This window comes from Rana temporaria, chromosome 1 (assembly GCF_905171775.1).
Source record: "Rana temporaria chromosome 1, aRanTem1.1, whole genome shotgun sequence".
Lineage (NCBI taxonomy): Eukaryota > Metazoa > Chordata > Amphibia > Anura > Ranidae > Rana > Rana temporaria.
Window position 1 is genome coordinate 66,847,495 of NC_053489.1, and position 27,595 is coordinate 66,875,089.

Here is a 27,595-nt window from a genome sequence, read left to right on the forward strand (position 1 = left end):
CGCTTCGCGCTCACACACCGACCGAGCGGGAGGCCCTGGGAGACCAGAGGGGGATTTTTTAATGCGCGATTTGATGACGTAATAACGGCTGGCGCTGCCGCTGACAGAGCTGCGATGAGCGGGGCGTGCTGAGGCAGCCTGAGGAGAGCGGACAACGTGGTTTAGGGACTACGAAGAAGGGGGAGGGACGGGACCGATGGCTGCGTCTGGCCGCTTGCCGGTTTCTCGCTTGGTATCTTGGGGGGGCCTGGATGATGGGCAGAGGAGAGTAGGCCTTCCGGTTCTCAGTGCTGATGTGTGATTGGACAGAAGCCGAGACCGACAGCGAATGAGGGATGAGAGGGGGCGGGGACTAAGAGAATAACAGTGACAGCTGATGGAAGTGTACACACGTGTGGGATAGTCATGGGACACTACCTGTACAGGGATAGATAGCGGGGCCCCACACTTCCAGGGAACGCTACCTGTACAGGGATAGATAGCGGGGCCCCACACTTCCAGGGAACACTACCTGTACAGGGATAGATACCGGGCCCCAGACTTCCAGGGAACACTACCTGTACAGGGATAGATAAAGAGGGCCCCAGACTTCCAGGGAACACTACCTGTACAGGGATAGATAAAGGGGCCCCAGACTTCCAGGGAACACTACCTGTACAGGGATAGATAGCGGGGCCCCAGACTTCCAGGTAACGCTACCTGTACAGGGATAGATAAAGAGGCCCCAGACTTCCAGGGAACACTACCTGTACAGGGATAGATAACGGGGCCCCAGACTTCCAGGGAACGCTACCTGTACAGGGATAGATACCAGGCCCCAGACTTCCAGGGAACACTACCTGTACAGGGATAGATACCAGGCCCCAGACTTCCAGGGAACACTACCTGTACAGGGATAGATACCGGGCCCCAGACTTCCAGGGAACACTACCTGTACAGGGATAGATAACGGGGCCCCAGACTTCCAGGGAACACTACCTGTACAGGGATAGATAAAGGGGCCCCAGACTTCCAGGGAACACTACCTGTACAGGGATAGATAACGGGGGCCCCAGACTTCCAGGGAACACTACCTGTACAGGGATAGATAAAGGGGCCCCCGACTTCCAGGGAACGCTACCTGTACAGGGCTAGATAACGGGGCCCCAGACTTCCAGGGAACGCTACCTGTACAGGGATGGAAATTTGGGCCCTGTTATGTAACCATGCACAGGAAGTCGGGGGGCATCACCATGTCCATCCTGCACAGGAAGTGCCCTTAGAAGCCCGGGGCCCCGTTATTTATCTGTGCACAGGAAGGCGGGGCTAATTTAATGCAGATAAGGCACAAAGTGAGTTTAATTGCCACTTTAATCGGCCACATAACTTGTGTAATTAATGTGTTCGGATTTAATGGGAGGAGGTGGCAACCCTAGGGTCACTTCCTGTGTGTGGAATCGTCCTTGGAAATTATTGAAAATGCATCAAAGACTTTTTTTTTTTTAGCGGGTTGTGCGATGTTGTACCCAAACAAAGTTGACGTTGTTTTTTTTTCTACCAATGGAGCTTTCTTTCGGCGGTATTTGATAGAGGTCGACTGATATATCGGGCGATATTTGGCCATTTTGGAGACATCAGCCAACTATTATCCAAATTTGGCCGATATTGTACAAGGACCGCACCATGCCCACGTTCCTCCTCCCTTCTCCACACTCTGCTGGCAGAGTCGCTTTGTGTGAAACTGGCAGGTAACTTAAAGGAGAGAGAGCTGTGAAAATTGTGCATTGATGTTAGGGGTGGCAACACCAGCCGATGGGATCTGGGCGGGCCGCTATGTGTATGTGGCCCCTCCCGTTTCTTAAACAGCCCAATCATTTGGCTGGTGTTGGATAGCTGCTGGGTCCTGCCCACCCCCGACATCACCGCTGAATCTCACTCTCACTGAGGACATCAAGTGTGTGGTAAAGTGACAGGAGCAAGCAGGGAGGGGGTGGGTGAGTTTATTAGACGAAGGAATAAAAAAATCGCCATCGTATAGCAGCCATCGGCCGCACGGATTTCTAAGCATCGGCCAGAGAAAAACCCATATCGGTCAACCTCTAATATTTGATCACCTCTGCGGTTTCAATTTATTTGTGCTATAAACTAAAAAAAAGCGACAATTTAAAAAAAAAAATATATATTTTCTTTATTAGTTTAGGCCAACATATATGCTTCTACATATTTTTGGAAAAAAATAAAAACACAATAAGCGTATATATATTGGTTTGCGCAAAAGTTATAGCGTCTACAAAATGAGAGAGGGAGGTGGAGAGAGAGAGAGAGAGAGAGAGAGAGAGAGAGGTGGAGAGAGAGAGAGAGAGAGAGGTGGAGAGAGAGACACTCCCCCCTGTCAGGGATTTGTGTGTTTACATACAGAGATCCCTGTTCTGTCTCTCGTGCCGGACATTGTGGCTGCCAGGTAGACTCATCGGGTCCCCCACCGTGCAGCGCACCTACTATGGCTCTTAACCTGCCTGGCGGTATTCCCGAGTCTGGCTCAGGGTTCCATTTTTGTGCTGCGATCGGTAACACCGAGCCAGACTCGGGCTCGCCTCGCGGCATCCACAGGCAGTGTTTACTTACCTTGTCCCTGGATCCAGCTGTGTGAGCGAGCGGTGTCGTCCTCGCTCGATTCACAGTGCCTGTGTGCCGCGGATCTCCGTTCCCTGCGACGTTGCGACGCACGGGGGCGGAGAACGGCGCCAAATTCAAAAACGTTAACAAACACATTACATACAGTATACTGTAATCTTATAGATTACAGTACTGTATGTAAAACGTATACACCCCCCTTGTCCCTAGTGGTCTGCCCAGTGCCCTACATGTACTTTTATATAATAAAAATTGTTCTTTCTGCCTGCAAACTGTTGATTGTCCATAGCAACCAAAAAGTGTCCCTTTATGTCAAAAGTGATTTTAGAGCAGCTAGAAAACGGCGATAATAATTTATAATCACTTGCAGAAATGTGCGATAGCGATTTGTGGGGAAATTCGTCATAAAAAAATAAAAGTAATGACAGCGACAATTCTGCAACTGAGCAAATTTCAGTGATTTTGAGTTGATTACATTATTGAATAATTTTTATTATAATTACATTATTATTTGTTATTTATAGATATTAAAATTTATGATTTTGTGTTTCAAACTTTATCATACCCGGGATGTCTACTAGACTCTTGTTTGGTCAGATTTAAGTGAGTTATTCCTAAGAATTGCAGACCTACAATATAAAACGCCAAATTTCCATGCAAAATAATTGTACCGCTTTCAGCACCTAAAATCTGAAATAATCATTCCGCCAGGGAGGTTAAAGGTGCCGACGTACAGGTACGGCAATTCATGGGAACGAGCCGACCTGTAATGACGGCGGCTGGTTTGGCAAGTGATTAAATCAGTATTTTTTTGCTTGAAAATTTAGAACCTCCAAAATGTATACAATATATTTTTAATAAGGAATAAAATGGCGATCGTTGCAATTCTTTATGTTGCACTGTATTTGCGCAGTGGTTTTGCAAATGCAATTTTTTGTGGACAGAATACAGTTTAATGAATAAAAAATAAATATGTACCCCAGTTATTTTTTTTTTTTTTTTTATGTGAATAAATGGTTACCTAACATGCCACTTTTAAAAAATTGTCTCGCTCATGGAGAGGCAACAAGCTATGATTCTTAAAAATCTCCATAGGCAATGCTTTAAACGCCTTTACAGGTTACCAGTTTAGAGTTACAGAGGAGGTCTAGCTCTAGAATGATTGCTCTGTCGTTCACAGGGATACCTCACGTGTGGTGTGAATACAGTTTACATATGCGTCTGTTTCTGCGCTAGCACAGAGGGATGGGGGAGACTTTTTTTATTTTTTACTATAAATTTTTACACTGTCCCATATTTTATTTTTTATTATTACTTTTAACCCTTATTACATACATCCCTTTTAATAAAAATAAGGATGACAGGTCCTCTTTATGGGGGAGATCTGGGGTCAAAAAGACTCTCCGTTGCCTATGAAAGAGAGGACAGCCACTGGCTGTAAATACAAGGGTTATGGCTGATACAGTGGGGAAAATTAATTATTCGATCCCTTGCAGATTTTGTACACCGAAGATCAAAATTGGAGAACAATTTATTGACCCATGATTTTTTTTTTTTCAGAAATAATTTCTGAAAAAAAATCAAGGGTCAATAAATTGGGTTTTGGTTATTTTGAAGAACACTGTTCTATTATGGTATAGCCACAACAAAAATTCCATAAAATGTTGAGAAATTAAGATTACACAGAGAAATATTGGGGTGGGGGAGGGGGCCTTGCTTTGATGACTCCAGCACATGTGCTTTGCACAGGACATCACCCGTCTCTTGCACTGCTCTGGTGTGATTTTTTTTTCCACAGTTCAGTGACTGTAGTGGGTTTCTTGGCCATAAATGCGTCGGCAAGGATTTACCAGAGGTTTTCTATTGTGTTTAGATCAGGACTTTGGTTTGGCCATTTCATTATATTTCAATGTTTTCAGCTTCAAGGAACTGCTTTACCCGTTTTGCTGTGTGACGGGGGCATTGTCGGCTGGCTAGGTGATGAACGCAGGAAAGGAACCGCATGTTGTTGAAGAAGGCTCTGATAAACATTCACATAGAAAAGGCTCATGCGACTAATGTTTCCCATATTAACCTCTTCAGCTCTGGAAGGCCCCCCCCCCTTCATAACCAGGCCATTTTTTGCGATACTGCAATATTTTAATTGACATTTGCGTGGTCCTCCGGTGCTGTACCCAAAACAAAATTGGTGTGTTTTTTTTTCTTCACAAATAGAGCATTCGTTTGGTTGGTATTTGTTCACCTCTGCTGTTAATTTTTTTTCCTCATAAACCAAAAATGACTGAAGATTATGGAAGAAAAAAAATCCAATAAAAAAATTGAATTTCTTCATCAGTTCAGGCCAATATGTATTCTGCTACATATTTTTGGTAAAAAAAAAAAAACAATAAGCGTATATTGATTGGTTTGCGCAAACGTTATAGTGTCTACTAACTATGGGATAGATTTATGGAATTTTTTTTTTTTTACTGGTAAAGTTGGCAATCTGCGATTTTTAGCGGGACTGAATTTGACACCAAGTGACACTTTTTGGGAACCGGGGACACTAATCAGTGCTATAAAAAAAGTACTGTCACTGTACTAATGACACTGGCAGGCGAGGGGTTAACAGGGGGCGATCAAAGGGTTAAATGTGTTCCTAGGGAGCTTCCTAACTGTGGGGGGGGGGTGCTTTGACTAGGGTAAGACAAAGATTTGTGTTCCTGCTTGGCAGAAACGCAAGATCTCCATCTTCCCTCTTCCTTCCGGGACTGCGAGCTCCGGCTCTCTGACTGGCCGGAGTCCTGTGATGTCACTCATGCTCGTGGGAGCCGCCAGTCACGGCATGCTTCCTTAAGAAACAGTACTGTCTGCCCTTTCTAAAGTGCGCATGCGCTGTAGACATTGGCGCATGGATTTCTTGTAAATATTTCCTAAACCGTGGAGGTTTAGGAGATATTTCCAGCGCCTACCGGTAAGCCTTTATAGGCTTGCCTGTAGGTGAAAGTGGTTGTACAGCCACTTTAAGCGAACTTTGACCCAGTTCTCCTCTGTCCACACAACATGCTCCTCAGTAAAGGTTAGTCTGGCCTTTTGATTCTTTCTGCTAATGTTTGGTCACTGCAGAGTGGGCTTTCAGTCCAATTTCTCTTAAACGGCGAAAAACTGTATGACGAGGCGGATCTTTCCTCTGTTCAGCACTGAACTGGCGAGCAATTGCAGCTGCTGTGTTCTGATTGCCCATTAAGATTCTCCGCATTATCCTGTCCTCTCTTGCATTTGTCTTTCGTGGACGACCAGCCTTGTTAGGGGACTTGAATGAGTTTGTGACTTTGTAAAGATGCAATATTCTAGAAATCACAGATTTGGAACGACCAGCTTTTCTTGCTATGGCTGGAAGGAGGGCCATCCCTTTGGTCTTCATTTGGATAACCTGCTGCTGGAGGGTTTCAGTCACTTTAGAAGTGCTCACTATCATGCAAAGTTAGGCTGCCGGTTAAGTAGGGTTTGTCAGATAAAGAAATTAGCACAATGTGCCAGATTAAAGCGGGAGTTCACCCATTTAAAAAAAAAAAAAAATCTCCCCTTAGCTTCCTGCTCGTTCGGTCTAGGGGAATCGGCTATTTATATTAAAATAGGTGCAGTACTTACCCGTTTTCGAGCTGCATCTTCTTCCGTCGCTTCCGGGTATGGGTCTTCGGGAGCGGGCGTTCCTTCTTGATTGACATTCTTCCGAGAGGCTTCCGACGGTCGCATCCATCGCGTCACTCGTAGCCGAAAGAAGCCGAACGTCGGTGCGGCTCTATACTGCGCCTGCGCACCGACGTTCGGCTTCTTTCGGAAAATCGTGACGCGATGGATGCGACCGTCGGAAGCCTCTCGGAAACCTGTCAATCAAGAAGGACCGCCCATTCCCGAAGCCCATACCCGGAAGCGACGGAGAGGATGCGTCTCGTAAACGGGTAAGTACTGCACATATTTTAAAATAAATTGCCGATTCCCCTAGTAATAACGAGCAGGAAGCGAAGGGGGAAAAGTGCCCTCTAAGGGTGAACCCCCGCTTTAACACCAATAACTGGGAGGTATCTGAAAGTGTGCTCTGATTTTGTGAATGTTTTTTCAAATCTTGTTGAAGCTTTTAATTCTGTGCTTCAAAATATATGAAACTCGTGAAATATGCTTTTAAAAACTGCTTTTACTCCTGTTTTAGATAATTTCAAATAGGACCGAGCGGTGACCTTGACATTTTTGGAAATTGTAGGTTATTATCTAATTTTGATCTCCAGTGTAAGTATGCCCACTTACAAAGACACGAAGGGTCTGTAGTTATCATGTGTGAATTTTAAATTGATGGAGACAGAATATCAACCAAAAATCCATACAAAAAAATAAAAAAACACATGATACAAATGTTAAGTTGCAGTTCAGAAAGTAAAATAGGTATTTGATCCCCCTACCAACCAACAATAATTCTGGCTCCCATAGACTGGCTAAAGTATGTGCTTATGTGGTACACAGATTGGTCCTGCCAATTTTAAGAAGGTTCTCCTAACATCAACTTGTTATGTGTATAAAAGTCACCTGTGTACAGAATCTTTCTTCCATTTAAACCTCAACATCATTGGCAAGACCAAAGAGCTGTCAAAGGACATCAGGGACACTATTTTAGACCTGCACAAGGCTGAAATGAGCTACAGGACCATCGACAAGAAGCTTGGTGAGAAGGAGACAACGGGAAGAATTACAAAATAACCATCAATCGCCTTCGGTCTGCTGCTCCATGCAAGATTTTGCCTCGTGGAGTAAGGATGAGTGGGGAAAAGTGAGGGATCAGCCCAGAACTACACGGAAGGAGCTTGTGAATGATCTCAAGACAGTTGGGACCAGAGTCACCAAACAAACCATTGGTAACACAATACGCCGCCATGGATTGAAATCCTGCACCACCCACAAGGTCCCCCTCTTCAAGGACCATCCCTACAGTTGAGCATGGAGGTGGAAACATTATGCTTTGTTGCGGTTTCTCTGCTAAAGGTACAGGCTGACTTTGCCACATTGAGGGGCCATGTATTGTAAAGTCTTGAATGAAAACCTTCTTCCCTCAGCCAGAACACTGAAAGTGGATGAGTCTTCCAGCATGACAATGACCCAAAACATGCCACTAAGGCAACAAAGGAGTGGCTCAAGAAGAAGCACAATAAGGTCATGGTATGGCCTAGCCAGTCTCCAGATCTTAATCCTATATCAAATCTACGGAGGGAGCTAACATTTCAAGTTACCAAGTTGACAGCCAAGAAACCTTGAAGTGGATGTAAACCCTCTCCCCTATACCCAGTGAAGTGAACAGCCTCAGATGATACGGAGATTAAACACATTTCCCTACATAAGTTTTACATGTATATATACATTGTGTTACAAACCTTTCTTCCTCATTCAGCAGTGGTGGGAATACGCTCTGATTGAGCTGATTGGAGGAAAGGCACCCCCCCAAAGCTGCTGTGTGAATAGACAAGCTCTCTACTTATCTATCTCTAAGTTGCCTCTCTGACATAAATTTACAGCTGCTTTTATCTCAGTTGTCAGAGAATTCGTTCTTCTGTTATCATGCTGATAACAGAGGAACGGAGCAGCAGAAAGACACGTCCGAGCTTTGGAGAGAGATAAGTAAACACTACAGATGTGCTGAGGTCAGATTTTATGAATGCGGTTTACAACCACTTTAAGGATGTAGAGAAGATCTGTAAAGAAGATATATACTGAGATGTGTACAAACCTGATCATGAATTACAAGAAACTTATCACCTCTGTGCTTGCCAGCAAGGGTTTCTCCACCAAGTACTGAGTCATGTTTTGCTTGGGGATCAAATACTTATTGTACTCACTGAACTGCAACTCGGTTTATAACATTTGTATTCTGTTTTTTTCTCTGGATTTTTGGTTGATATTTTGTATTATTTAAAATGCACCTATGATATCATTTATAGACACTTCATTTCTTTGTGTGCAAACTTACACAATCTGCAGGTAATTTTTCGCCACTGTAGTTTCAGCTATAATCCTGGTAAACCACTTCAAAGCCGCACGTATTGTGGTCTTAACCACTTGTCGACCACCGCCAGTACATATACGCCGGCAGAATGGCATGGCTGTGCAAATCAACGTACAGGTACTTTGCTTTGAATTTGCCGCCGGGGCGGGCACCCCGGGCTCCCGCAATCTGCCGGTGTCCCGCGATCATGTCATGGAGCTGCAGAACAGGGGGATGCCTATGTAAACAAGGCATTTCCCTGTTCTGCCTTGTGACAGGACACTGATCTACTGCTCCCTGTGATCGGGAGCAGTGATCAGTGTCGTGTCACATGTAGCCCAGACCCCCACCCACAGTTAGAATATCTTCCTAGGACACACTTAATCCTTTGATCGCCCCCCTAGTGGCTAACCCCTTCCCTGCCAGTGTCATTTACACAGTAATCTGTGCATTTTTATAGCCCTGATCGCTATATAAATGACAATGGTCCCAAAATAGTGTCAAAAGTGTCCGATGTGTCCGCCATTATGTCGGTCACAATAAAAATCGCTGCTATTACTAATAAAAAAATAATAAAAATGCCATAAAACGATCCCCCATTTTGTAGACGCTATAACTTCTGCGCAAATCAATAATATACATTTATTGCGATGTATTTATTCCCATAAATATGTAGGAGAATACATATCGGCCTAAACTGATATTTTTTTTCTTTTTTGGGGATATTTATTATAGCAAAAAGTAAAATATTGCTTCTTTTTTTTTTTTTCAAAATGTACGCTCCCTTTTTTCATTTATTTTTTTTGTTTATAGCGTTGGTGATCAAATACCACAAACAAAAGGACGTCAATTTTGTTTGGGAGCCATGTCTCATGGCCACACAATTGTCAATTAAAGTGACGCAGTGCCGAATAGAAAAAAATGGCCCGGTCATTGGGCAGCCAAATCCTCCGGAGCTGAAGTGGTTAAAGTGGCTGATTTTATACACTAGTGTGTTTTTTCCTTTTGTGATTGGTCATCGCAGCAAGCTATTGGGATTGGCTCTGTATACTGTCTGTGAACTGAGATGGCCAATAACGGCTTAACCCTATGCCCGATGGTGTGTCTGCCCTGCTGATGATAAACGCAGAAAAAGATCGGCTACCACTTTATCAGGTTTAAACCGAACTGCAGCAGGAAAGTAGTTAAGCTGGGCACACATGCAGCTATGAGTTTACATAAGGTGTCATTGACTGACGCAGGAGTCTGAGAGTCCATTGTAGGAGCCCTTCTGGTGCTGCACGAGAAGTTTATTATTATTTTTTTTTTTAATCATTTATTTTTTCCATTGACCGTTATGCTATAGAATGTTTTGTTTTCTCTAATTCATTGTTCTGTCCAACTGTTCAGGTATGGAAGCTGAAGAAACGATGGGCTGTATCCAGGAATTTCCAGATCACTATAAAGTAATGATGGACAGGTTAAATGAGCAGCGGGAGCATGACCAGTTTACTGACATCACTCTAATTGTGGACGGTAAGGTTCAGTTCTGTCCCCCCAACATATGCATGATTGCTAAATAATTTTCTGGGTGTGACTGTGTTGTAGTTTTTTCATTGAGGGGAAGAAAACATTCCCCTCTGGGTGATCTGTGTACATTGCAAAAATCACAAAATGCCACAAGAAAGAAGGGAGCTGGAAATTCACAAAGTTCATTGTCACCAATAATATGGTGAGGGTGGCTGTAACTAGACTAATACCAGGAATGAGTCAGCTGCATAGGACAGACTGATGGCGTAGGTAATAAAGACACTCTTGCAGTTTAGCTAATAAAACGTACAAAACTTTTAGGAAGAAAACGTATACTCAAACCTCCCAACAGCGGGGTAACAATATTGTCAGCCCTGATATTGAATCCGGATTACATGTAAACTGCAAGGATTTTAACAAACTTTGCTGCAGATTCCTACCTTGTTAGACAAACAGCAGTTTCTTGCGAATGTGTCCATGTTCTGAGTCATCCCCGTGGGAGTGGCTTTATAATTCTCAATCAGCTGCACCTGTAGGTCTGCATTCCTTTAACCACTTGCTTATTGGGCACTTATACCCCCTTCCTGCCCAGGCCGGCTTTCGGTGCTGTCGCACTTTGAATGACAATAGTGTGGCCATGTAACGCTGTACGCAAAAAAAAAATCTCTTTACACAAATGGAGCTTACTTTTGGTGGTTTTTAATCACCACTATGGGTTTTATGTTTTGCTAAAGAAGCACATTTTGGGGGTGAAAAAAATACATGTTTTCATAGTTGGTTATAAAATTTTGCAAACGGGTACAGTAAAACCTTGGATTGCGAGCATAATTCGTTCCAGAAACATGCTTGTAATCCAAAGCACTTGTCTATCAAAGCATTTTTTTTTTACAGGGTGTAAAAGAGAAGAGAGGCACCTCTAAGTGTAGAAATAAGTTGCTAAATGTTGTACCTTCATTAAATGTAACCATATTGCTACACTTGGAGGCTCTTTTTTTTATACTCAGTTGTGACATGATGCTACTCAAGACATCGCTTGTATATCAAGGTAACATTTATTAAAACATTTTGCTTGTCTTGCAAAATGCTCTCAAACCAAGGTTTTACTGTCATTTTTTTTTCTTTTTTGCCAAGTCTGCAATGATAGGCATTGATGACGCAGCACTGATGGGCAGCACTGTTTGGTGACACTTATGAGGCACTGATTAGCAATACTGATGGGTACAGATTGGGACCGATGGCCCTGTAACAGAAGTCTGTTCCCGTCTTTCTTTTATTCTTCTTACAGTGATGGTGAGAAAAAAAAGCAGGTACCCGGCTTCTATTTACTTCTATGATCAGCCGTCATTGGCTGAAAGCTGATAATGTGTTATAGGGCCACTGTGATTGGCCCTTTACCCTATTCTGTGATCAGACTCGGCGATCAGAGCATGATCACATGACGTCTATTGATACCCCCAAGGCACTGGAAGCCTGTGATGTAGCCGTCTTTCAGCTATAGCATGAGTGGAAAGTGGTTAAACCTGATTTCCCTGTGAGTATAACGCATGACATTTTGCAAAACATCTGACTTGTATCTCAGTGCAGACTTCTGGGAGAATGTGTAAGCCAATCGCACAAGCAGGAAACATTTTCAGTGGGTGTTCTATACACCATCTGTAAGTCATCTTCCAGGACGGCGTCGGTTCCCTCTGTAAACCGTCCTGGAAGATTCCTGGAAAAGCGAGTTTAACAGGTAACACTATTTCATCAAATTCAATTACAATTTGACATGTGTTGCACTATATTAGTTGGCCTTTAAGGCTTCATTCACACACCTTTTTAAAAAATGAATCTTTCAGGTCTGCAAAGTGAATGTTCTTAAAGGATAAGTTCACCTTTGGGAAAACATTTTTTATGGTGGAACATGTTCCCAATACTGCAGCAGCTGCTGGTGGAGTGCTGTGGTAGTTAATTGATTCTTCCTTTCGGTGTATCTGTTTTCCCCTATGGGATGTACAGGCACACAGATACACTGGCAGACCTGCATGTTGGCAGCAATCGGATTGTGGGTGCAATGCTTTACAGGCTCCAAAATAAATGCACTTTTTTTGTTTTTTTTTGCAAAAAAAATGTGCTTTTATTTTTTTAGAAAAAGTTAACTTGTCCTTTTGTAAAACGGAGTTCCAGTCCACTTTTTTTAAAACACTCCTCTGTACTTGTCTAAACATACAGCAACATTTAGAACATGTCATATGTGTGGTCCTTGTAGTTTATGTTAAAATATTTGAATGCTAACCAGATCTCGGAAGCAGGCAGGTTCAATGTCGGCTGTGGGCATCTGAAACCCTCTTCTCTTCATTTCCGGCTACCCAGCATGCACCTCCCGATCTCATGCCTGCACAGTAATGCCGGTCTGGAAGTAGCCCGAGATTCCGTCACTAGGCGATTCGCATGGACTCCAGGGATATATGATGCCGTCATCCCAGGAGTCTTTGCGTATCGCCTAGTGACAAACGCATAAAGGTATTTACTTAAAAAAAAAAAAAAATACATTTTTTTTTTCGTTTGCAAGAGCATTCTCAATGGCCGTAGGATACATTGCACATGTAAAAAAATGGGTGGAACTCCGCTTTAAACAGATCTGAATGCATCCTATGGTCTTCTATGCACGTTTGTACACTTGCTGTTTTTAAAAGCCTTTACAAGCTGAATTGTAGATGCAGCTAACAAATCAAGAAAAACGTACATTCGTTGTCCACTTAGTATTGGTGTTGCGTAGTTGAATCTAAACACGTCTAATCCTGGTTTAAAGCAAGAACATTAAAATATCTGGGAGGCAGAAACACTGTTTCTACCTTCCAGATAACTTTGGAAAAGCTGAAGGCATCAGTTGTCCACGGTTTCCAATAGGATCTCATTCCAGCCATCTGGGTTGTGCTGTTTGTTCTTGTAGCACATTTGCCACTGAGACAAATGACAAAATAGATTGAAAAAGTTATTTTCTATTTATCATGGTGGCCACTACACAGCTGACAAAGATGTGATCCCCTTTGCTGTTACTTATTGAATTTGCATGGGAGGGTAACCCTTTGAAAAGCTCAGTTTTCTTACAAGAGCTACAACTGACGATTACCCCAAAAAACTGACAAAAAGAAAGATGTGGTGTTTATCAATTGATACAACTTACCAATGTTCTTTTCTCCACTCTTATGTGTAGGGCACCAGTTTAAAGCCCACAAAGCCGTCCTTGCTGCCTGCAGCCATTTCTTCTACAAATTTTTTCAGGATTATACTGAAGAACCTCTGGTGGAGATAGAAGGTATTTGAGTTTGTGTTCTGTATAGGCTAGTAAACTTTCCTGCCTGAATATTTGCCTGCTGTTTTTGGGTTGTGTCTGAAGCAGGAGCCACAAAGAAATTGTTTAAAACACTTCCTAAAGTTTCCAGATGCATTTTTTGCACAAAGGCACATAAGGGATACCTTCTTAGTATATTTGCCTGTTAATACCGTCTCCATACATTATTCACTGCTGTACCTATGCAAAATGTGAGAACTGTAATAGTTTTTATTAATCTGCATGGCTATCTTCATCGTGACTTCACTGCCTAACGTATTGGAGAAGAATACTGTCACTGAAGTCTCAGTCTGAACTTCTGTCCTGCATGCTTGTTCCAGGTCAGGGATTCCCTAGGTAGTTAAAGTGTAACCCAAAAGAGAAGTTCCACTCTTGCTCCTCATCCTTCCTTTGCCACATTTTTTGGATTTATTTGGGGGGGGGGGGGGGGGGAGTGGGTACCTAGCATTGACAGGTACCTTCTTCAACTTCCACTAAGGTTGTCTTTGGTGAGCTGAGCGGAAGATCTCCTCCTCCACCCCCCCCCCCCCCCCACCCTCCTTGCCCGCAACCTTCTGGGACACGTCACAGATCCCATGAGGCTGCGGAGCCATTCACAAAGTACAGCTCGTCTTTCACAGTGGGCAGCCGGCTGTGAAGTCATAAGAAGTCACAGCTGACTGCCCACAGTTAGGATACCTGCACTGAGAACCGAGGACTGGTGAAGAAACTGGGTTGGGTGAGGACAGAGTTGGATCCCTGGACAGGTGAGTGGCTGTTTTCACACACATTGCTGAAACTCCTTTTTTAAGCCAGAATAAAAGCCATTTTTAAAACCAGTCTAGCTGCTCCCACAATATTATCCCCGCAGATCCGAGATTTGAACCTGTTAAAGGGCAGGCTGAATGTACAAAGTTGATCCTCCCTTTTTTTTTTTTCAACTTGGGTACAACCAACCTGCGGTCTTCTCTTGTTGTTATCACAAGTGGCTGTTATAGCCGCTAGTAATAATCACTGTCTTCTCACAGCAGGCACCGCTTCCCCTGCTGGGATAAGACAATTGCTAATTCCCCTGTCAGCACTGTCTGTGTTGATGGGGGGAATCGTGCAAATTTCTTTCCTGCAACTGGTGGTTGCAGGAAATAAATTTGCCCGTGTATGGCCAGCCTTGGTCTGTCTTCTCTGTCTGCCCTGGTCCAGTGACCTGTACACCTTCAAAGTCCCAAAAAAAAACCATTTCCTCCAGGACAGTTCTCTTATCCTTAAAAAAATAAAAATAAAAATTACTGAATTAATTCCAGAGAGACTGTAGCACTTCTGTACTCGGCATTATACTTACAATTGTAATTTGCTGAAAAATTGTTCTACCAAAGAAAGCAACCCTAAAGAATTTTCAGAGTGCGTTACCAAAATTAAGAAATGGAAGTGATTCTAAAGGCTCCATTTAAAAAATAAAATAAAAAATAACAAACATGTTTTGGTTTTGCACAGAGCAGCCCCGATCCTCCTCTGAAGTCTCTCCCCCCCCCCCCCCCCCACCCACGCTGGCACTCCTGGCTCCTCCGCTTCACTGAGTGCCCTCATAGCAAGCCAGGTACTATGGGGGCAGAAATGCGTTCTTGCCCCCAAACTTCACTCTCGGTGTCCATGAGACACACGGAGTGGAGCTCGACCTTGCAACCCGCTGGCTGTGAGCCAGTGCCTCCCGCTGCTGTATCTGAGTCAATGAAGAGGAAGAGACCCGAAAGAAGGTTCTGCCTATAGAACCATTTTAAATGTAAATTAGTTGTTGCCTCGTTTATTTTAAATTTGGTTCACTGAGATCTGTATGCAGCACACAAACAATGCCAGCTTGAAACGCCTGTCCTAGCGTAAGCACAATTTTGTAAAGTTTAAATTTAGAAAGAAAAAATTCAAATAAGGCAGTAAAGCAATTACTATAGTCTTAGCAGGAGAACCACATAAAAGTGGGAGACTAGAGTATCATTTACTAATTTTGGTCTGTTTATGCATAAATACTTGCACTTATGATTTATTTAATTTTTTTTAAATAGGTGTGGGCAATATAGCATTCAAGCACCTGATAGAGTTTACATACACAGCTAAACTGATGTTACAAGGTGAAGAGGAGGCCAGCGACATCTACAAAGCAGCTGAATACTTACAGATGCATGAAGCCATCAAAGCACTTGAGATCAGGTATTGCAGGTTTTCTTTTTTGTGTGTGTGTGTGTGTGTGTGTGTGTGTGTGTCTCGCTGTATTGTCTACATTATTTATTCTAAACCTTGGGCTGCTGGTGTACTGCGAACCGTGCTGATATTCCTCCTCTCCTTCAACTTTTCCTGGAAGCACTGTGTTCCATCCCGATGCCTCCACTCCCCTTCTCTGGTCCTGACATCAATTGTATTCCTGGCAGCGACTGTGGAAGCCTTGCATGACCTGCATGGTTTGCCTTTGAAGATTCCTCTAAGATCCTAACAGAGGCTATTCCATCCTCAGAGAGTAAACCCCTGCGATAAAAGGCAGCGTATTATCAGCTCTGTTGTGGCTTGTTTCTCCTACCGCTACAACCTTGTAAAGTCTCTTCGTTAATTGATACTTTAGGAGTGCGCCATTCATGTTTCGTGACACACGCCAGTTCCTTTCTTCAACCCCCCCCCCCCCCCCCCATGTCGCAGGACACGGCAGTGGTTGGTGGAAGGAACTGCAGCACACGGGGGGGGGCACAAGCATTAAACACTCCTGGAGGTGTCAAGCGATTAGGAGGCTTTCTGAGGCTGCAGAGTTGGAAGAAACACTGCTAGAGTGATGAGAATACACTCACTTCGCACATAAGTGCAAGTTATAAACCTTTTAGAGACCTGAGAAGCTTTCTTTAACCACTTCAGCCCCGGAAGGATTTACCCCCTTAATGACGGCACTGTGTCACTTTTAACAGCCAATTGCTTTTTTTTTTAACATTCAGTTGTCATCAGCAAACTAGCTTCCTGACGCGCGCCTTAACCATATCGCGACCGTGCGGCGTGGCTCCCAAACAAAGTTGACGTCTCCATAAATAGACCTTTCTTTTGGTGGTATTTGATTACCTCTGCAGTTTTAATTTTTTGCGCTATAAACAAAAAGAGAGCAACAATTTGGAAAAAAAATCAGTATCTTTTACTTTTTGCTATAATATCGCTATAATATAAAAAAATAAAACCATTTCCTCAGTTTAGGCAGATACGTATTCTTCTACATATTTTTGGTAAAAAAATAGCAATAAGCATTTATTGATTGGTTTGTGCAAAAAGTTATAGCGTCTACAAAATAGGGGATAGTTTTATGGCTTTTTTTTTTTTGACTAGTAATGGCAGCGATCAGATAGATGATAATATATATATATATATATATATATATATATATATATATATAAATAATCGTGACTGAGACATTATGGCGGACACATCAGACACTTTTGACACCATTTTGGGACCATTGTCCTTTTTTACAGCGACCAGTGCTATAAAAAAAATGCACTGATTACTGTAAAAATTACACTGACAGTGAAGGGGTTAATCTGTAGGGGCGCTGAAGGGGTTAAGTGTGACCTAGGGAGTGATTCTAACTGTTGGGCATGGCTTGCCCTGACTAGGAAGAACGGAGAGATGTTGTGTTTACACTGACATCTCCCTGTTCTTTAGCTCTGTGACCCGATCATGGGACACCGGGCGGACATCGGGTCCCGCAGGCATGGTCACGGAGCTCGCGGCAGGGGCGCACGGTGGGACTTTTAAAGTGATGTGTGTGTGTATATATAGGTTACTCTGCCCAGCCATGCCATTCTACTGACGTATATGTACAGGAGACAGTCGGGAACCGGTTAATAACTAGCTACTCAGTTTGTTAAAGCGAAAAAAAGCATGAAAACTGCATGCAAAAATGCATCAAAATTGCACGTTCAAAAACACGGAACGTGACGAAAAGCAGCATAAATCGCAACCAAGGTAGATGTGAACCTAGCCTAAAAAGATACCTGTGTGTTCACAAGCGCAGTCAATTATCTTGGTGTACCTTCAATGATTTTTACATGTTTTCTAGGACCAAGGAGACTGATTTCATTGAAGGGAAACCCGAGGAAGATGAAAGCCTTAAAAAATGGGATGTGGAGGATTCCTCTGGCGTTCTTTCAGAAACCATGCCATCTCCAGAGGGTGAACCAGTAGAGATTGAAGTTGAAATAGCCGAAGGAACAATTGAGTTAGATGAGAACATTGAGGCTTTGGAAGCAGTGACTTCGTCTGACCAATCTGTCAAATATATCGAGGCTACCGGCACATCGGATGACTCGGCTCTGGCCCTCCTGGCAGACATTACAAGCAAGTACCGCCAGGGAGAGAGAAAACGGCAGCTTCAGGAAGACCTTGCCAATGAAAATGATGCTGCTGGCAAACAGGTAGAAGGCATTGAAATTATGGAAGTTCATCTGTCAAATGTCAACAACATGTTCCATTGTCAGAAATGTAATCGTTCATTTAAATTGTTTTACCATTTCAAGGAACACATGAAAACGCACACCGCGGACAATTTTAAGTGTGAAATATGCAATAAAAGTTACGTACGGGAGGTTGCCTGGAAGCAGCATCTAACCTGCTACCATCTGGATGAAAGCGGGTCCGCCAAGAGGCCAAAGCCGGGCAAAAAAATCCACGTTTGCCAGTACTGTGATAAACAGTTTGATCATTTTGGCCATTTTAAGGAGCATCTGCGGAAACATACAGGTAACAGCCAGCCTTGTCATGGGGTAGTTCAGTAGAAGGCATTATTCAGCAACTGTAAGTCAAGCTGCATAGCACCCTGCTAATTACTTTTGCTAAAATGGATACAGTAAAGGACTCTCTGCAAATGAAACTTGAAATACAGTGGAACCTCGGATTACGCGCATAATCTGTTCCAGGAGAATGCTTGTAATCCAAAGCACTTGCATATCAAAGAGTTTCCCCACAGAAGTCAATGGAAACTAAAATTGGTTCCACATTGACGTCTATGGCGTGCAATACCGCTTGAGGTGTGTGGGGGGGGGGGGGGTCGGAGAGACTCGGTGATCATTCGGCTGCCTTCGGAAACACTCTGGAACGAAGTATTTCTGGTCAAATGCGGTACTGCACACCGCAGAGGCTTGAATCCTGCTTGTTTTGCAACACTACACTCGCAAACAGTCAGGATAAAAAAAAAAACATTGCTTGTCTTTCGAAACGCTCGTTACCGCGTTACTCGCAATCCGATGTTCCACTGTACTCTGTTCAAGCTGCCGATCTCTGCAGTAGTGAAAAAAAAACGCCAGCTAAAGTTCCTGCAGAATCCAATGCTTTTGGGTGTGTTGTTAGCTTGGTCCCCCACGGAGTTCAGTAGACCAATCCGCCCAACGTTTGTATATACTGTACACCGTGGAGCCAGTAGGGACCAGCAAATTGACACTCCAGATTCTATAGGCTTCCTCAGCCCTTTAGACCTCTTTCAAACTGAGGCGCTTTGCAGGTGATATAACGCTAAAAATAGCGACTGCAAAGCGCCCTGAAAGAGCGGCTCCATTCACTCCAGTGTGAAAGCCCGAGAGCTTTCACACTGGAGCGGTGCGCTTAGCAGGACGGTAAAAAAAAGTACTGCTAGCTGCATCTTTGAGGCACTGTAAAAGCGGCCAAATGGCACCGTGAAAACGATGGTAAAGCGCCGCTAAAAATAGCGGCACTTTACCGCCGACGCCCCCAGTGTGAAAGGGCTCCTATTGTACTTTTTTTTTAGTTTTTTTTTTTTTTTTTTTTTTTTTTTTTTTTTGCAACGTAATTGCTTTAATGTGTTGGCAGGTTTTAGGGTTGCAAGGGTTTCCAGTGGGTGTACTCATCTGTACTGGCCTGCTGGTAATTTTTGATGGCTATTGTTCCTCAATTTGTCTTTATTTTTGCATAGGGATCAGGGCATTGTACAAACTTCCAGTAACATTTTTTGCTTTGGATTGTTCTTATTACATGAAAGCGAAGTAGAATTTTTATGCAAGTAAAGTATGCAGCAATTTTTTTTTTGTTTCATTTGCTGTGCGAATGGGAACATGTAACAAGCATAAAGGTTATCCCATTATAAAGTGTTATCCAGTTTGGCTACAAAACTGGAAGAATAAAACAAAACCAACCTGTCATACTTGCCTGCTTTGTGTAATGGTTTTGCACAGAGCAGCCCCGACCCTCTTAAGTCCCCGGGTGACGTTCCTGGCTCCTACTCATTGACCAGTGCCCCCAAAAGCAAGCCATTTCCAATGGGGGGCACTGGTGCATGCTCGCTCCCGAGCCCTACTTGTATTCAACCATAAGACACACAGAGCAGCGTCTCCGCCCCCGCTATTTCTTCATTGGCTCACTGGCTGCGATTGACAGTGGTGGGAGTCAATGGCTGCTGTCTCAGCCAATGAGGGAATGGAGTCTTGGGATAGCCGAGGTTCTCGTACACATTGTTGTATACTAAGGGAGCTCAGGTAAGTATTGGCTGGGCCTGTGGGTGGAGCAGCACACAGGAGTTTTTTTCCCTTTATACATAAAATACAGGAGAGTAAAAACCTTCAGCCTTTACAGCCACTTTAAAGCTTAAGTTTGGGAAAACTAAAAGTCCTCCCTTGCCTTGGGGCTACGCAAACACCATGCAAGGGTTGGCTGCTCGTATCTGTCTAGGGGATGGGAAAAGCACTTAATTGATAATGATGTAAAGCACTGTATAAACTGTTTTGTGCCATATAAACCCTATATGATGATAATTGAGCATCTGCTTCACCAGCAGCCAGTGCTCTCTTCTCCCCTACACTCCAGCAGTGGACTGTCTCCCTGCGTCAGAGCATAGAGGAGAGAAGAGGTTGAGAGGACTGGTCTAGAAGAGCGGAGAATTGGGTAAGTAAAACTGTTCTACTCCGTTCCCCTAGCCCAGGCATGTCCAAAGTCAGGCCCGGGGGCCAAATGCGGCCCCCCTGTTGATTTAATATGGCCCCCTCTGGGGATTTGGAAATATATATTGTTTGTGGCCCCCAGGGCCAAAAAAGATATATATACTGTATTTATTGGCGCTGCCTTGGAGGGGACAGGGAGTGGGCAGGACGAGCGCCGTCAGATTGCATGAAGAGAATCTCCTGTTTACTCAGCAGCATCTCTATTGGAAGTCCCGTCTCCTGGCATGCCATTGGACGACTGTTCTGTCTATCATAGGAGGCAGGACTTTGTATTAAAGAGGCCACAGAGTAAACAAGAGATTCTCCTGTTTGTAATCTGTCAGCACTCGTCCCGCCCCCCCTCCCTCTGCCCTCCGAGGCTGCAGATGGGCATCGTTCAGGCTGCATTGGTGGCACATGTGAGGCTGCATTGGTGGCACATGTGAGGCTGCATTGGTGGCACATGTGAGGCTGCATTGGTGGCACATGTGAGGCTGCATTGGTGGCACATGTGAGGCTGCATTGGTGGCACATGTGAGGCTGCATTGGTGGCACATGTGAGGCTGCATTGGTGGCACATGTGAGGCTGCATTGGTGGCACATGTGAGGCTGCATTGGTTGCACATGTGAGGCTGCATATTAAGGGCAATGGTGAGGCTGCATATTAAGGGCAATGGTGAGGCTGCATATTAATGGCAATGGTAAGCCTGTGTGTGTTATACGCCAATAATTAAGGTATATCCAAATAACACGCCCAAGCTCATCCTTAGTCCTGAGCAGCGCTCTGGGATTCATTGGGTCCACAAATAAAATATATACAGTATATCCAAATAACACGCCCGGGCTCATCTCTTCACCACACACAGCCACAAAGGCAAGAGAATTCTTGTTGGGACGTGTATTAGTGCTCAGACGAACACACTTAGACCGAATTGTAATGGTTCAAAGAATGTCAGGCAAAATAGTCGGCCCTCACGCATGTTCACTTAATCAAATCTGGCCCTCTTTGAAAAAAGTTTGGACACCCCTGGCCTAGACCTAAACAAGCAGTTAATGTAGTTGTAAAGGTAGAAGTTTTCTTTTTATCTTAATGCATTTTATGCATCAAGATCAAAGCCTTCTGTGTGCAGCAGTCCCCCTCAGCCCCCCTAACACCTGAGGTCCCTCTCCTGTCCAATGATGTCCACTAGTGTCTCAGCCATCTGAAATTCTCTTTCCTGATTGGCTGAGACACCGCAGCAGCAGCACCATTGGTTCCCGCTGTTATTCAGCTAGACAGTCGGGAGAGAGGACACGTGCCCCATGTCTGAATGGACACAGGGAGCTGTGACTCTGCTCGGGTGCCCCCATAGCAAACTGCTTGCTGTGAGGGCACTCAACAGGAGGGAGGGGGCAGGAGCACAGAAGGGAGACCCGAGAAGAGGTTCCCACTGCAACAGAGCAGGTTAGTATAACATGTTTGCTATTTTTATAGGGGATAACAACTAGACTTTACAATCACTTTAACCTTTGCAGTGCAGACACGGCCCTATTTCCCCAGAGTTCAGTCACCAAGAGGTATTTGTACTAATCTGAACTTTTCACTTTTGGATTGTTCATAATTAGTCCTAACTGCCAGGGATTTTTTTTTTGTCCTCTAGTCTCCCCCAATTTTTCTTTGTTAGTTATAAAATTTTGCAGATAATCCTTCATAAATTTAGGCCAAAATGTATTCTGCTACATTTCTTTGGTGAAAATAATCCCAATCGGTGTATCTTTAGTGTGTAGGAAAGTTATACAGTCCGCAAACTATGGCATATGTCTGAAAATTGGTTCTGATGTATTAATGTCTGATCTCAGACCTTGAAAACACTAGAATAGTACAAATATCCCCCAAATGAATGCTTTTAAGAAAGTAAGTCTGAGCTATTTAAGAGGCATGGCACGTTTTTTTACGTAATTTTTTTTGTCAATTTTTTTTTTGGGGGAAAATTACATTGAAATTTACTATCACCTGTGCAGTACAGTATCATCCATATAACTGGTATGGTGGTGACCAGAAAAGCTGACTGGTGACAGTATGTAAAAAAAAAATAGAATATTTATTTTATATACTATATATAAAATGTGTTTTTTTTTTTTTTTGTTGTTTTTTTTTTGCATACTGTGACCAGAGCAATACAGTGTTGCCCTTGTACCACATTGGGTAGTTCATCATAAAATATATATGTGTGTGTGTGTGTGTGTGTGTATATATATATATATATATATATATATATATATATATATATATATATATATATATATATATATATATATATATATATATATATATATATATATATATATATATATATATATATATATTACACATTTATTTTAAATACTATGATAAAGTCAATAGCAGTCAATTTCACTGCTATATGCAAAAACATTTACTGAATGAGTGTGTATTGTGACTTACTGTGATTGGCCATAGTTGATCATCTGGTACAAATCGGTTATGATTGGCTCTGTACTATGCTCACTGTGACCAATCACAGCTAGCGACACAATTGTATACAATGAATGTCATGATTCATTGTTTACAACTGTCATGTGATCTGCTGTGATTGGTCACGTGTGGCGGGCGGCTGACGGATCGTGCCAGAGCGTCACCCGTTCTAGGAAAGAGACTGAGCATAGTGGGACTGTGCATATATTGAAACCTTGCTAGACCATTTTTTTATTTGAGACCATTAACCACTTGCCTACCAGCCGCCGTCATTATACTGTGGCAGGTTGGCTCTATTAAGCGAATCACCGTAGCTGTACATCGGTTCGTGTAATGGATACAGTGGGTGCGTGCATGGAGCCTATGCACATGACCAGCGGCCGCAATGTCCGCCGGCCACCCGCGATCGCTCCACAGAGAGCCAGAATGAGGATCCGTCAATGTATACAAACAGATCCCCATTCTGTAGGGAGTAATCGTCTGTTCCTAGTAATTAGAAATAGTGATTTCTTTCTTCCTCCAGTCAGTCCACTCACTCCCCCAGAGTTAGAAACACCTCCCAGGGAACATATTTAACCCCTTGATCACTCCTAGTGTTATCCCCTTCCCTGCCAGTAATTTCACAGTATTTGGTGCATTTTTATAGCGCTGATCACTGTATAAATGTCACTGGTCTCAAAAAAGTGTCTGCTGCGATGTCGCAGCCCCGCTAAAAATCGCTGATCACCACCATAACTAGTTAAAAAATAATAAAAATGCCATAAATCCGTTCCCTATTTTGTAGGTCCTATAACTTTTGCACAAACCAATAAACGCTCAGTGTGGATTTTCTCAAAAATGTGTAGAATAATAAACCGAGGGAGACTTTTTTTTGTTGTTGTTTATAGCGTAAAAAAGAAAAGCCAGAGGTGATCAAATACCACCAAAATAAAGCTATTTGTGAGGAAAAAAATTGCATACATTTTGTTTGTGTACGTCGCATGACCGCGCAATTGTCAGTTAAAAGCGATGCAGTGCCGTATTGCAAAAAAAATGGTTTGGTCATTAAGGGGGCAAATCCTTTCGGTCCTTAAGTGGTTAAAGAACCACTACTGCAAATAAAATTATATTTCTGTAACCAAGCATGAAATAATAGTAATCGGTATATGAATTCTTCATTATTTTGTCCACTGGCAGACAAAGCTGTTTAAAGCTGAGGTTCACCCAAAAGTGAACCTCCGCTTTTTGGAAAATTCACATTTGACACCTTTCAGGGTGCAGGGGGTGCAGATACCTGGTATAGCCTCACGTGGGAGTCCGGCCCGTCCGCGTCATCCTTCGTTGTGTTCTGGGAAACACTCAGCTTGGACCAGTGGGAACGGCGCAGAGCGATTCGCACATGCGCAGTAGTGAACCGGGCAGTGAAACCGCAGCGCTTCACTTCCCGATTCCCTCACCGAGGATGACGGCGGGGGAAGCCGAAAGCCGAGCTACCACTCTGCTTCGGCTGCCAACGTCGCAGGCGACCTGGACAGGTAAGTGTCCATTTTTTTTTTAAAGGTCCGCAGCTGCTGTATTTGTAGCTGCTGGCTTATAAAAAATAAAATTTCAGTTGAACAAAACGGGCAAAGAAATCATACAACAGTTGTCTTTTATTCACGTTGTTTACCTGATCATTTGTAAAGTATTACTAAACCCAGCCAGGACCCTTCATTCACTATATCTCATCTCCCACAGAACATGAAAATAAAATGTATTTTAGTAAATTATAAACTGCTAAATACCCTTTCTTATTAGCAGTCTAGAATCTGAGGGTCCACAAGATCCGTACATCCAAACTTTAAGACCCACCACTGCGCCAGGAACACACTAACTTAAAAAAGCTGCCACTTTAAATGGAAACAAATCTAAAATGCATTTACTATGTGAATAAAAGTAAATCGTATCGCTTATAATTAAAACACCCAGTGACTAGCGTTAATAACTGCCAAACTGATGATGCATAAATGATTAGATGATGAAATCAGCAGAACTTCCCCCTCATTTCAGATCTCCCCTCAGATTTACAGCGACTGCACTTCCAAGTGCATTTAGAGTGGTTTTACCTTTAGTAAATCAACCCCATGATGTCTTAAAACATGTAATCTTGAAAATCATATACCACACCACGTGCACTTGGTGATTCCACTCCCCTCCTAGATGTGCACTCACCAGATAAAGATACCTCGCACTCTCATGCTTGGCAAATCTTTATCAACCCTCACAGGGTTAAATCGTCCAACGATATCCAGTCGTGAAGCCAGATGTCATAGACTCTTCACATATAATAAAACAAACTTCCCTTTATAGCATTAAATGTCACAAATGGTTGTCGTACTAGTTCTTCTCAATCCATATATTGGCAAAGGAGCATCACCGATGCTTCTCGTCCTGAAAATTCGACGCGCTGACCTCAATACTTTAATCACGCATGCAGCAAGTGACGTTCGCTAATCCAAGAATGCAGAGCTGAGGTTACATTTACGTGATCCATGCTTTCCTGGGTCAGTGACTTGAAGAGGGGGTGAGCGTTATAACCAGGCAACCGGAATATTTTGGAGGATGTCAACATTGGCAATATTATATGTTAAATTATTTTTAGTCCAAGAAGAAATTTTATTTTGACATGAAATTAGGTGACAATGATTACCACACATGATGAAAAAGCTTCGGCATTGAATTATGAGTTACTTTCTATTTCCTATGATCGCATTGTTTAATGTATGAATTTCTTTTCTGACCAGGAGAAAAACCATTTGAATGTCCAAACTGTCATGAGCACTTTGCCAGGAACAGTACTCTTAAATGTCACTTATCGGCTTGTCAGTACGGAGTTGGTGCCAAGAAGGGAAGGAAGAAGCTGTATGAATGTCAGGTGAGTTGTCACTGTAATAGGAACTTAAAAAGGGTTCAATTTTTCCAGTGTTCCTTTTAAAGAGGGCTTGTCTTCTTTTTAGAACCTTTTCCATTTGGGCATGTCTCTTATGCAGCAATGAATAAGTGATGAGCCAAGGGAAGAAGTACAGAGGTAGAGCAGATTAGATTTTGCCTTCTCTGGTCTTGCAACTTTTAACAGTTTTTTTCCAAGGAACAGTTGAGGATGTTTTGATAGGGTTGTTTGCATTTTTTTGTGTGGTGGTGTTTATGTAACTCCATTTTCAATATTTAAAAATAAAGCCGGTTACCTCCTGTATTCTGGCTTGTGTATTTTTAATTTTTTCCAACTTATGTTTATTTACAGAAGTTAAATGCAGCGTTTTAAATGCTCGATTCTAAAGTCCTGTGAGAATTTTATGCGACTTTACTAGGGCTGCAACTAACGATTATTTTCATAATCGATTAGTTGGCCGATTGTTTCGATTAATCGGATAATAGCCTTTAAAAAAAAAAGTTTTTTTTTTTTTTTTTATTTATTTTTTTTTTTGGGCCAATTTGTTGTTGGGCAGATTACAAAACACAAATTGCCGCAAAAACGCATTACATGTTTTTCTGCAGCTTCTCCATTGAAGTATATTGAACAAAAAAATAAAAAATTGCACCGCTTTGCGTTTAAAAAGTCCTTGCCCTTTCCAAATACGCAGCAGCTGAAAAAAAATTATGGATGTGAACATGTCCCATAGGAAAACATGTAAATGAACTGTAGTGTGTTTCTGCTAAAAGCACCAAAGAACACAGAGGTGTGACCTAGGCCTGAGATGTTTAGTAACCTAAAGGGGTTAAAAAAACTAAAATAAGTACAAAGAGCAAATAATCGCTACTGTAAGGGGTTCGTTTTTTTTTACTGTGGGACAGTGAAAGTGATATTTACAGGAGCGATTTGCTTTTTTGTACTATAAAGGGCTAATTTTAGTTTTTTTTTTTTTTTTTTACCCCATTATGTTACTGGCCGATTAATCGATTTATGAAAATTGTAATCGATTAATTTCATAATCGATTAGTTGTTTCGGCCCTAGACTTTACACCCTCTGCAATTAAAGTTGCAAAATGTTCTCATTCAAAGTCGCATGACAAGTCGCACTAGTGTGACCTAAGCCTAAGGCTGGGTTCACACTTGTGCGGTGCAAATTCCAGCTCTCTTATCTCTGCAAAGAAATAAGAGAGCTATTGAGCAGATCATCCCCGTTTTTAGCTGCAAATTTGGAGACCTGGGAGGGCGAGGGGGGGCGAGTGTTTTGAGGAGGAGAGAAATCCTGATGAGAACTGAACATCTGCAAATCAGATGCGTGCCCATAGAAGATAATGGGCCTGAAAGCCGCAACGCAATGCCTAGAAAACGCACACGTTTTTTTCGGCAATGCGCAGTGCGAATGCATCGCACATATGTGAACCAGCCTCATTAAAAACAATGTATTTTATAATGAATGCGGTTTAAGCCTCAACCAATTTGCATAGGTGTGAACGGGGCATTACGCTGGATATACACACTATACAATTTTTAGATTTACCAAAAAAAAATCTAATATGAGGTCAAACCTAAACACCTTCAATTTGTATGCAATCAGGCAGGCCCTTGCACTACATAGTTGAAGGTAAATCTAAAGGAAATCGAAGAACAAAAGCTGTATAGCGAGTATCCAGCTTTACGCTTGAAGGGCCATTTACAGGCAAATTAGCTGATGTCTTGTACTGCATAATTTTGGAATGGTGTGTTTTTCGTATACGTCCTGCATCAGAATCTCTTGTGTCTCTACCCACCCCTGACATTGCATTATAATAAG

The 27,595-nt window shown here is 42.8% G+C and overlaps 1 protein-coding gene across 3 annotated transcripts in view; it reads left to right on the forward strand.

The window, feature by feature from the left end:
• The window catches only part of ZNF131 (zinc finger protein 131), a 30,745-nt gene that overhangs the window by 165 nt on the left and 2,985 nt on the right, over positions 1 to 27,595 (forward strand). The window contains exons 2-7 of one of the 3 annotated variants that reach the window (XM_040338937.1): positions 10,010 to 10,135; positions 13,326 to 13,427; positions 15,497 to 15,641; positions 17,521 to 17,875; positions 17,978 to 18,200; positions 25,622 to 25,752. In XM_040338937.1, coding sequence (XP_040194871.1) covers positions 10,012 to 10,135; positions 13,326 to 13,427; positions 15,497 to 15,641; positions 17,521 to 17,875; positions 17,978 to 18,200; positions 25,622 to 25,752 — 1,080 coding nt within the window. In that variant the 5' untranslated portion in view covers positions 10,010 to 10,011. Of the gene's footprint in view, positions 1 to 10,009; positions 10,136 to 13,325; positions 13,428 to 15,496; positions 15,642 to 17,520; positions 18,201 to 25,621; positions 25,753 to 27,595 lie in introns of all 3 variants that reach the window. The other 2 variants (XM_040338930.1, XM_040338942.1) reach the window with 2 other exon arrangements.